Source organism: Colobus angolensis, unplaced genomic scaffold (genome assembly GCF_000951035.1).
Source record: "Colobus angolensis palliatus isolate OR3802 unplaced genomic scaffold, Cang.pa_1.0 Scaffold139, whole genome shotgun sequence".
Taxonomy (NCBI): domain Eukaryota; kingdom Metazoa; phylum Chordata; class Mammalia; order Primates; family Cercopithecidae; genus Colobus; species Colobus angolensis.
This window is the reverse complement of record NW_012114477.1, coordinates 642,959-654,823: the sequence shown is the minus strand read 5'-3', so window position 1 is coordinate 654,823 and position 11,865 is coordinate 642,959. Positions and strand designations below refer to the sequence as shown.

The 11,865-nt window shown below is 46.5% G+C and overlaps 1 protein-coding gene across 1 annotated transcript in view; it reads left to right on the top strand.

Moving 5' to 3' along the window:
• ZNRF3 (zinc and ring finger 3) overlaps positions 1-11,865 on the top strand; it is a 74,490-nt gene that overhangs the window by 51,248 nt on the left and 11,377 nt on the right. The window contains exons 2-5 of the mRNA XM_011934818.1: positions 6,999-7,073; positions 7,800-7,931; positions 9,283-9,393; positions 11,210-11,377. Coding sequence (XP_011790208.1) covers positions 6,999-7,073; positions 7,800-7,931; positions 9,283-9,393; positions 11,210-11,377 — 486 coding nt within the window. The remainder of the gene's footprint in view (positions 1-6,998; positions 7,074-7,799; positions 7,932-9,282; positions 9,394-11,209; positions 11,378-11,865) is intronic.

The following is an 11,865-nucleotide window of genomic DNA, read 5'->3' as shown; positions in this document are numbered from 1 at the left end:
AAAAAAAAAAAAAAAAAATTGGAGGACATAAACCACACCATTATATTAAAATGCTGGGATATAGGGGGTAACAGATGAGTTACTTTTTGCTTTCAATAGCTGAGTTATTTTAAATTGTTCACCTCATACACATATTACCCTTATAAATAGCAAAAACTCTAAAGATGATTGTATTTTCAGGGAAAATGTATTACAGAAGTAGTAAACAACAGAAGAGAAACCCTAAGATATTAGAGCTCAGAGAGAGGTATCTTACCTGTCCTTTGGCTGAGGAGAAGCACCACTGGTTTTATGGAAAAGGTTGCACAGGAATTTGACCTTGAAGGATTAGTAATATTCGTATTAATATGATCAGCTCATTATAGTTCACTCTAAAGTGTCTGTCTGCATGTGAAGTATCATCTAGAGAGTTACCCTCAGGCCGGGCGCGGTGGCTCAAGCCTGTAATCCCAGCACTTTGGGAGGCCGAGACGGGCAGATCACGAGGTCAGGAGATCGAGACCATCCTGGCTAACACGGTGAAACCCCCTCTCTACTAAAAATTAAAAAAAACTAGCCAGGCGAGGTGGCGGGAGCTTGCAGTGAGCTGAGATCCGGCCACTGCACTCCAGTCAGGGCGACAGAGCGAGACTCCGCCTCAAAAAAAAAAAAAAAAGAGAGTTACCCTCAAACTGACTTCTTTCTCCCTTCCACCCAGCTCATCAACAGGCCACCTAACCCAGAAATTAAATCTGTTGACAAATTTGCCTGTATTGTCTGTGCCAATCTAGCTATCTTGTCATTTATGCAGGTAAATAAGAGTTGGGTGGGTATATAGGGAGGGACATTAAAATTTGATATGGATTTTATTGAGATTATTCGTAATCTTTATATTCTTTGGCACAGGGCCTATGTCCTCTGAAAACTAGGAATGGAAACCAGTATTTATTCAATGTAGTATTAATTATAATTTTAAAAACTGGAACAACCCAAATACCAGAAATACGTGTGTAGCATATAAGAAAAAAAATCACAGCCATTTAAAATATTTACAAAGAATTTTTAATAACTTAGAAGCTTATGATAAAAAAGCCAGAAGGCAAAATTGTATTCAGTAGAGGCAAAAAAAGTCTGTTTGGGGCTCCCGTATGTCTGCAACTTCCTGTAAGAGGTTGAAGATATATCTTCATATTAGCGCTAACAGTCCAACTTCCTTGGTTCTCTTACGGTCAGGAATGCGAGACAAATGAGATTTTTAGTCATCTTTTGGGTTATTTTCTATTAAAACTGTATTCTGTCAAAGTTTTCCTGCAATAAAGGGTAGGCACTAGGGATACCACATCCAAGAGCTTGACAGAGGAACAGGTAAACAGGTGAAAGTGGAATCCGTGTCCCAAAGACTCCAGGGAATAGGTATGGGGGTAGGTCCAAGCCCCATACCAAGTCTGGGTATAACTACACACACTGGGGAGAACGCCAGATCCATTCCTGAGTGGAATTCCTGGTAAGTGGCGGGCTCTAGGCTTCACGTTTTGCCACCCACAAAGTGGTGATGGGACAATTCTCATCATAATTGGTACATTTGCACTGGGACATTCTAGACTCAATCTTACTAATAAAAGCACTTCCTTATGAGAAAACCACATCACATTCAGAGTCAGGGAGCACTTTCTTTTTACCAGTAATAACCTGAGTATGGTACCAGGCAGGCTTGCTTTCATTTATAATAAACATTTATTGAATAACCATAGGAGTGGTAAGTGCCAACCGCAGTACAGCCCTGTCTTCTAGAGGCTGGAATTTTGTACTTTGCAAATGTATTTTAAGGGTGCAAGTGTTTGCTCTTTTGCTACTTGTCTCAATGACTACAGACATTGTCTAGTCTCAGTCCAGCAGCCCTGGGAAGGTAAATAAAGGACCATGGCAACTTTGTATTCAGCACTGTGCTCTGGGTTTCCAGTCACTTGCTGGCTGGTGCCAACCTGCCCTGGCCTGAGCAAGGATGGAAGTAGCAAAGGTGATGAAGAATGTGAAGATACCCTTGTGGGTGAGGAAGAAGGAAAGGCACACAGAGGGCAGCAAGACAAGGCCTTTGGCTGCTTCTGGGAGGCCTTGCCAAAACTTCCTACCTGTGTTCTGCGGTCACACCCTTCTCTTAATCTTGCACTCCAGGCTGTGCACAGTTTAGGGATAACGGCCCTCTCCAGCTACAGCCCAGTTTACAGTTTAGGGATAATGGCCCTCTCCAGCTACAGCCCAGTTTACCAGTGACTTTCATCCAACCATATCCACCAGGCTGCATCCCATCCTTTCTTTGAAAGGGCCCCAACTTCAGAGTTTTGCACGTTAAGTATGTGACTTAAAGATCCTAAAGATAGGATTTCTGGTGGTCACAAGACTGTGAACTCCTAACTAGGGTCTAGGTTTGTTTTGAAATAATATTCTGGTCTACACTTGAGTAAGTAAAATGGTGAATGATCTATGAGAGTGATTGGTTCAAGGAATATGCCTCATTAATTTTTAAACTGGGCCGGGCGCGGTGGCTCAAGCCTGTAATCCCAGCACTTTGGGAGGCCGAGACGGGCGGATCATGAGGTCAGGAGATCAAGACCATCCTGGCTAACATGGCGAAACCCCGTCTCTACTAAAAATACAAAAAACTAGCCGGGCGATGTGGCGGGCGCCTGTAGTCCCAGCTACTTGGGAGGCTGAGGCAGGAGAATGGCGTGAACCCGGGAGTCGGAGCTTGCAGAGAGCTGAGATCCGGCCACTGCACCCCAGCCTGGGCGGCAGAGTGAGACTCCGTCTCAAAAAAAAAAAAAAAAAAATTTAAACTGAAAATATGGGCAAGGGGCAGAGAATGACCAAGTAGTGTTCTGGTTTTTTTTTTTTAAGACAGGGTCTCGCCCTGTTGCCCAGGCTGGAGTGCAGTGACACAATCATGGCTCACTACACCTTCAACCTCCTGGGCCCAAGCAGTCCACCTCAGTCTCCTGAGTAGCTGGCACTACAGGTGAACGCCACCATGCCTGGCTAGTTTTTAACTTTTTTGTGGAGATGGTCTTGCTATATTGCCCAGGCTAGTCTCGAACTCCTGGCTTCAAGCAATCCTGCCTCAGCCTCCAAAAGTGCTGAGATTACAGGTATGAGCCACTGCACCTGGCCTGTATTTTTTTTAATTTCCTTTCCGAACAGTATAATAAAGGTGTCTTCTTCTCAATATGGGTTATTCGTAGCCTATTTTAAATCCTAAGCTGGCTTCTGACAGGCAGATTCCCAATAGGCTCTTAGCTTGGCTTCTCTCCTGTCCAGTCCTGGCATGTGCAGGAAATACAAACTTATTTTAATAGTAGTTTACATTAAATGTAATTTTAAAAGTAGATCACCTGTGTGAATGAAGCATTTTCTCAAACAAGATATGTGTCCTTAGATCCCATACATTAGCCTGGTTGTATTGGAAGTCAAGCTGTAAATGGAATTTAAGCACCATATATATAGAGAGAGAAAGAGACAGGTTCAAAACCCTGGGCTCAAGTGATACTCCTGCCTCAGCCTCCCGAGTAGCTGGGATTACAGGCCCGTGCAACTGCAACCAGCTGCCTTATTATTGACCTGCCCTCTTCGCTGTAAAAACCAGGAAACATATCACCATGTCCGAGATTTTGTGAAAAACGTATTTTATGTCCCTCAAATGGATCATGCTTCATCCGGAACCTCTGAGTCCTTGAGACCTCCACATTCTGGGCGGAGCAGGGAAGCCTGAACTTTAAGAAGGCCATGTGGCTAAATGACTTCCCTGAGGCATGTCTCTCCTGGGAAGGCATTCCCTACCCCAGATCCTGCAGCCTTTCATCCCGAGGCCATTAGACTCTCCAGGTGCACCCGCATCAAAGTGCAGGTACCGCACCTCGCTCCTCATCTGGACTTATCTGAATTGCACATTCCCCGAGGGTGCTGTTTGATGTGCTTGATTGTGGAATGAAAGCCAAATAAAGGAATGAGAGGGCCTGTTTATTTCCTCATTTTTAGTGCTTTTCCTCAGGGCCCTTCTAAGTCTGGAGAAGGAATTTATGAAAAAGCCTGGGATACCACCTAAGCGGAAAACACCAGCATCTACTTACAATTATATTAACTCTGGCATCCATGAGCTGTTGGCTTCAGGCAAAGTAGTCTGTGTCCCTAAAGAACTCTATGGATAGCCAGCATGGTTGTCCATGGCTCATGCCTGTAATCTCAGCACTTTGGGAGGCCGGAATGGGAGGATCACTTGAGCCCAGGAGCTCAAGACCAACCTGGGCAACATAGTGAGACCTTGTCTCTACAAAAAAAAAAAAATTAGCCTGGCATGGTAGCATGCACCTGCAATCCCAGCTACTCAGGAGGCTGAGGCAGGAGGATCATTCCAACCCAGGAGTTTCAGGCAGCAGTGAGCTGTGATTGCACCACTCCAGCCCAGGTCACAGAGTGAAAGCCCATCTCTGATAGATAAAAAGATAGATAGCTCTATGGTGGAGGAAAGTGACGCCACCCTGGCCTCACACTTTCTCAGCTGTGTCATCAGCTGTGTCATCAGCATCCTCTCTTCCTGGAGGAGGGTGACAGGGCCAGTGCAGTTCTGAGTTGCTCTGATAGCCCACTGCTTCTCAGCTGAGTGGCCAAGGCTGGGAATTTAGAAAGGACCCTAGTCATAATAACATAGGCGGCGTCCCCGCACCCACCCCCCCCTTTTTTTTGAGACAGAGTCTCACTCACTCTCGCCCAGGCTGGAGTGCCGTGGTGTGATCTCGGCTTACTGCAACCTCCGCTTCCCAGGCTCAAGCGATTCTCATGCCTCAGCCTCCCGGAGTACAAGCACATGCCACCACATCCAGGTGATTTTTTGCATTTTTAGTAGAGACAGGCGTTCACCATGTTGGCCAGGCTGGTCTGGAACTCCTGACCTCAGGTGACCCACCGGCCTCAGCCTCCCAGAGTGCTGGAATTACAGGCATAAGCCACCATGCCCAGCCATCCCCCACCGCCTTTTTATTTTTAACAGATGGGGAAACTGAGGCTTAGGCTGAAAGCGATTGAGTGACTTGTCCACTGTTAGCAGCATGCCAGTGGCAGAGGCAGGAATAGCTCCCAGCATCCATTCCTGACTCCTAGCCTAGCAATCTGGTGATGAAACAGGGTGTGGTGAACAATGCATTGAGACTTTCAGTGCATTGAATCTCCATTCAAAAAGAAAGGGTCCCATGCAAGACAAGGACAGATTGTCCAGGGTGCCAGAACTTCTTGAACTGCCAAGGAACTTGCAGTATACTGAAGATTTTACTGAAATTGTTTTTGGTACTGTTTGGTGCTAAATACAAGGAATTGGTTTGTTGCAAAAGCTATAGGGTGAGACTGCCCTCTAGTGGCCCAGCGGAGCCATTGGTCTAGCTGTGTTCTGGGCAATGTTGCTTTCTCACGCCACGTCAATGTAGTGATTATTCCTATGGAAAGGAATTTCAATTTTATTCTTTCTCAAGCACTGTGGCCAATATTAACTCTATTGATCTTTAAGCACTAGCCATCATTTGCCCATCTTATAGAAGGCTGGTTTTGCCTTCTATACATACACACATTAGAAGTGTCTTACTTCCCTAACAAGATTGAGGCTCCTAAAAGCCAGGGTATGTATGTATGTATGTATGTATGTATTTTGTGAAGACAGGGTCTTGCTCTGTCACTCAGGCTAGAATGAAGTGGTCCAATCACAACTCAATCTCTACCTCTTGGGCTCAATCAAACCTCCTGCCTCAGCCTCCTGAGTAGCTGAGATTACAGGCATGCCCTGCCACACCCAGCTAATTTTTCTGTTATTTTTTAGATATGGGTTCTTGCTATGTTGCCTAGACTGGTCTCGAACTCCACCCAGGCTATATCTTAAGTCTTGTTTTTCCACAGCTTCTACCTTGCTGTCACCTTAGCTGGACATGGAATTAGAAGGTTCTTTGGGATGGAAAGGAGTCTTTCCCCCACCTCCCCCAAAAAGAATCCCATCACTTCTCATTTGTTCCTAAAACATTCTAATCTCATCTCTCTAATCAGTAGTTCCCCAAATGGTTGAATCATCTGAATCCCCCAGAAAGCATACACAACTCAGTTTCCTGGGCCTGACTCCAGCCCTGCTCAATCAGTCTCTGTGGTTTGAGCCAGGAAACCTGCTTTACAAACTTCCCAAGTGGCTTTTGATGTGTAGCCAGGTCTGGCAGCCAACTGCTTCAAAACCCCATTTACAATTATTTTTCACAGCTCCCACCACCGACAGTGTCTCCAGAGGTCTTCAGCTTGTGTCACTTACTAAAATTAACCATTTTGAGACTCATTCAGAAATACTCAATATATTCTTCTAACTGGGTAACATGGGAAGGAAAAAGGAACCACATGAGATGGACCAAAGGCATTTGCTTTGGTTGCCAGTGACTCTGAAACAGGAAATACTGAAATCAGTACCTCTGTACTGACCGGGCAGGTTGTTAATGTGTAGGTCGTTTTCAGTATTTGGGCTGGATAGGAAGACAAAAGTTTGTTAAGTAATCAATTATATATTTTCCCCTATTATAAGTCATCTGACCTCACAATTACTATACAAGGTAGGTGAAATTGTCCTCTTTAAAAAAAAAAGTTTTTTAATTGACAGATAATAATTGTACATATTCGTGGGGTACACAGTGATATTTCAGTACATACAAGGTATAGTGATCAGATCAGGGTAATTAGTATATCCATTATCTCAAACATTTATCACTTCTTTGAATTGGGAATATCCTCCTCCTAGCTACTTGAAACTATGTATTATTGTTAACTCTAGTTATCGGTCCCCTTCTTTATAGATAGGAAAATTGAGGGTTAGGAAAGTGAGGTAATGTCCCTGATGTCACATAAGTTGGTAACTGTCAGATTCTGCATTTGATTACAGGCCTGAATGCCAAGGCCAGCTTTGGAAAGGTAAGAGGACCAGAGGGCCAACCTGCTCTTTTTTACTCTGGCAGGCCAAGCGAGCGGTACAGCGGGGAGCTACTGCAGTCATCTTTGATGTGTCTGAAAACCCAGAAGCTATTGACCAGGTAAACTCTTCAGGCCATGCCAACACTGCAGCCTCCCTGAGAAAGGCACTTCCTTTAGTGAGCTTGGCTTGTCCGGGTTATGTCACCCTCATCTCAGGGCGTTTGCTCTTGTCTTCTGAAGTTAGATGTCCATGTTTGGACATAATCCCCAAGGGAGGTGTACTGGGCGAGGTTAAGAGCCAGGGAATTGGGGCACAGGAGGCATTTTCTCTTTTTTCCCCCCGAGATAGTCTTGCTCTGTCGCCAGGCTGGAGTGCACTGGCATAATCTCAGCTCACTACAATCTCCACCTCCTGGGTTAAAACGATTCTCCTGCCTCAGCCTCCCAAGTATCTGGGATTATAGGCATGCGCCACCACGCCTGGCTAATTTTTGTATTTTTAGTAGAGATGGGGTTTCACCATGTTGGCCAGGCTGGTCTCGAACTCTTGACCTTGTGATCCATCTGCCTCGGCCTCCCAAAGGGCTGGGATTACAGGCGTGAGCCACTGCGCCAGGCTCATGGGGAATTTTCTAAGACCTTTCTGGCCCTTCTGCTTGCCCAGTCCATCCCCAAACAAGTGTTATTCTCAGCCTTGCTGTTTTGGGAACTCCAAGGCTGTAATATTGGAAGAGCTGGAAGATTCCAGACAGGTATTCAATGTTCCTTCCCTCCAGCCTTGCTTTTTCTCTACTGCTTCTTAAAGTAAGCACACCTTTTAACCAGAGCCCTCTCTTCTTCCTTAGCTGAACCAGGGCTCGGAAGACCCGCTCAAGAGGCCGGTGGTGTATGTGAAGGGTGCGGATGCCATTAAGCTGATGAACATCGTCAACAAGCAGAAAGTGGCTCGAGCAAGGATCCAGCACCGCCCTCCTCGAGTGAGCCTCCACACCGTTTGGCACAGGCTCAGGGCCTTTTCTGCTACTACCTGTCCCTTTATTTCCCTTGGCCTTTCATTCCTATCTCTCTAAAATGCTGGCAACCCCAGGTTCCTGCAGGCTTAGATCACCTACTGGACTCAAGGCCAGGGAGAAATGTTACTCGTGTTCCTTTATAGCGAATTTGAAAAATCCTGCCAGAAACAGATACCTTTGTGCTAAGATGTCTCTGGCCTCTTCCACCTGGCATTCCCTCTTGGCAATCTCTCATCGTTTCTTTTCCATCCCATCTCCCTCTGAAAGGCAAACTGAGGAGGATTGAAGGGATGGGGCACCCAGCACCTGCCTTCCTGTGTCTTCCTTCTTCCATCTGACTTAGACACTAGAAAAAAGGCTTGTATTTCTTTCTTCCTATAGAGTAGATTACCTTATTGAAACTCCCCAAGTTAATTTAAGTCTGGAAAAGTTAGCTTTCAACTGGGATTGAGTTCAATGGCTAATGAATAGCATCTGCATCTCTTAAGTATGTGGAAGAGACACTACTGGCCACTAACTTTTAACCGGCCTCTTCTGCTCAAACCTCAAGCTGAAGAATTCCAGGAACCTTGGGCTGGTGCCCTATATTGGTGTTATTTCCCCCTCACAAATATTGGGACATTCACAGTATAGGATGATTCTTTCCCATGCACAACATAGCCGGATACATGCAGCTTCCACTTTGCAAAGCTCTGTTCCCATTGGCCAAATGGAGGTCCCAGATAAGGTGGCTGCGAGGTTTTAGAAGGCAGTGAGGAAAAGGTAAGAACTAAAAGTAGAGGGAGTTTGCTGAACTGACTTGCTGGCTTCTTTTTAAAGGAAAAAAAAAAGCGCTTTGGTAAATATGACTCATTGTAGTGGAAGCTGATATTTGTGGAAGCAGCATACAATTTTCTGAGTTGTTGTAAACCATTAATTATATGGTTAGTAATCACTGTTCCCTCAAAACATGACACTCACTCTTTTGTCCTATAAATGTGATTATTTGTGTTTATTTGGAAGGGCCTTTCTTACCAGTTACAGCCAACTTTGCAGTATTCCACGGAGAGCCAGGCTTTACAAACAGAGTCCCCTTGGCTCTTGGGGGACCTGCTGAGATCGCCACAGGCATCCCCCTGGGGCCACACCGAAGGCACTACTTGGGCCTAGGGAGCACACCATGTACATGTGAGCAGAACCCCAGGAGTTTCCTGCAAATTGAGGGGAAACTCATCCCAGTCACCCCATCTTTATCCTGACCAAGCCAAGATAGCCCATGTGCCGATTACCAGGCTGCAGAGAGGCTGTGACTCACTGTGTCTGTGTTCCGTTCCAGCAACCCACTGAATACTTTGACATGGGGATTTTCCTGGCTTTCTTCGTCGTGGTCTCCTTGGTCTGCCTCATCCTCCTTGTCAAAATCAAGCTGAAGCAGCGACGCAGTCAGGTAGGGCCTCTGTGTAACCCATGAGCAGTAACCCCTGTTGCCCTGACACTGGGGAAAACCAGGACTCTTACCACCTTATTTTTTGATGGTGCAACATGGAGCCTCACAGCTGTGGACTCTGAGCTCCACAGCCTGTTCCCAGTGGCCTAGAAACAGCAAAGATGGAAAAAAAGTAAGAGCAAACTAAGCCAGGCACCATGGCTCACGCCTGCAATCCCAGCACTTTGGGAGGCCGAGGCAGGCAGATCACTTGAGCTCACGAGTTCAAGACCAGCCTGGTCAACATGGCAAAACCCCGTCTCTAGCAAAAATATAGAAATTATCTGGGCATGGTGGCGCGTACCTGTAGTCCTAGCTACTTGGGAGACTGAGGTGGGAGCATCACTTGAGCCTGGGGGGCAGAGGTTGCAGTGAGCTATGATCGCACCACTGCATTCCAGCCTTAGTAACAGAGTAAGACCCTGTCTCAAAAAAAAAAAAAGAGAGAGAGAGCAAAACTTAGAGCCCAGTGCCTTCTCTGTTCTAAAAGGGCTAGTCCTACAAAGGCTGAGCATTGGGAATATCCCCAGCAGGTGTTTCAAAGGAAGTGTTTATTTTATTTTTTTATTTATTTGAGACAAGATCTCACTCTGTCACCCAGGCTGGAGTGCAGTGGCATGATCTTGGCTTACTGCAACCTCCACCTCCCAGGGTCAAGTGAATCTCGTGCCTCGGCCTCCCGAGTAGCTGGAATTACAGGCACCCGGCTAATTTTTGTATTTTTAGTAGAGATGGGGTTTCACCATGTTGGCCAGGCTGGTCTCAAACTCCTAATCTCAGGTGATTCGCCTGCCTTGGCCTCCCAAAATGCTAGGATTACAGGCATGAGCCACCGCGCCTGGCCCAAAGGAAGTGTTTAAATCAATGTTAATAAGTATTATAAACACTCCACAGGTCTAGAATATGTGCTGTGGCAGTCTGAATTTTGAGTGCTTTCTCAGAAGTCTATTCTGGCGTGATTGAGAAATGTTTGCCTGTCCCAGTGCATCAAGTGGCGCCCTAGAGCCTTGGTCCTCAGATAGGATCTGTGGTCCAGCAGCAACTGGAAGCCTGATAGAAATGCAAGGTCTCAGGCCCCACTTCAGACCACCTACACAGTATACCAGGCTCTCTGGGTGATGCCTGATGAACAGTAGCTGCTGTAGCACTGCAGCTGCCACATCACTTTGTGCTTGTAGGAAGGAGAAACTCAGGGGTGGAGGGCGGTGAGAGGATAAGCAGAGATCTGGACCCGCAAATGTATGGCAGGGTCATGTCTCAGGGGAGAGATGGTGGATCCTGGAAGGCAATCTGTAGAGAAGAGAATCACCAAAGTTCTCATGAAGGTTAAGCGACCACTCCCAACAGGATGATGGCTTGTGTTTTTTGAGCACAGCCTATTTGCCAGGTGCTAAGCACTTACACATTGTCTATTTACTGTCACCACCTCTTTCAACAGAAAGAGGAGGAACCCTTGGCATAGAACAGGTTGATAACTCAGGGTCTGGCAGAGTTAGGAGGCAGCAAGTCCAGGTAATTGGAGGAGACCCCTGCCTTCAAATCAGAGAGACCCCTGCTAGTCTTGCCACTTGGGAAAAGCCTAGGTTGATGTCATGGACGTCCCATGCATCTGGAGAATATGTGCTATGGCAGGCTGAGTTTTGAGTGACTTCTCAGAATTGTTCTGGCGTGATAGAGAATTGTCCACCTGACCCAGTGAATCGAGTGTCATGTCCCTGGGGTGACTGCCACTGTCATATGTACTGGACCCTCACACAGACCACATTCTGCCATGCAGAATTCCATGAACAGGCTGGCTGTGCAGGCTCTGGAGAAGATGGAAACCAGAAAGTTCAACTCCAAGAGCAAGGGGCGCCGGGAGGGGAGCTGTGGGGCCCTGGACACACTCAGCAGCAGCTCCACGTCCGACTGTGCCATCTGTCTGGAGAAGTACATTGATGGAGAGGTAATGGCAGAAGCAGACCCGTCCTGGGTGGGGAAAACATAGGCAGGTCAGCAGTGGTGCCCAAGACCTAGAAGGACAGGGCCCCGTGTTCCATCGCACACATCAACTTTTAGAGTCGCTCTTCTGAAAATTCTGAGACTTAACTTGATACTTGACTGGGTATTTTTACTTGCAAAGAGACGGGATTTTATATCCCTCACTTTTTTTTCTTGTAGCTCTTTAAAAATTTTAGGCCTAGTATCATGCCTGTAGTCCTAGCTACTTGGGAGGCTGAGGTGGAAGGATCAGTTGAGGCTAGGAATTCGAGGCTGCAGTGAGCTATTATTACACCACTGCATGCCAGCCTGGGCAACAGAGTGAGACCTTGTCTCTCTTAGAAAGAAAATTTCAGGCCAGGCGCGGTGGCTCAAGCCTGTAATCCCAGCACTTTGGGAGGCCAAGACGGGTGGATCACGAGGTCAGGAGATCGAGACCATCCTGGCTAACAC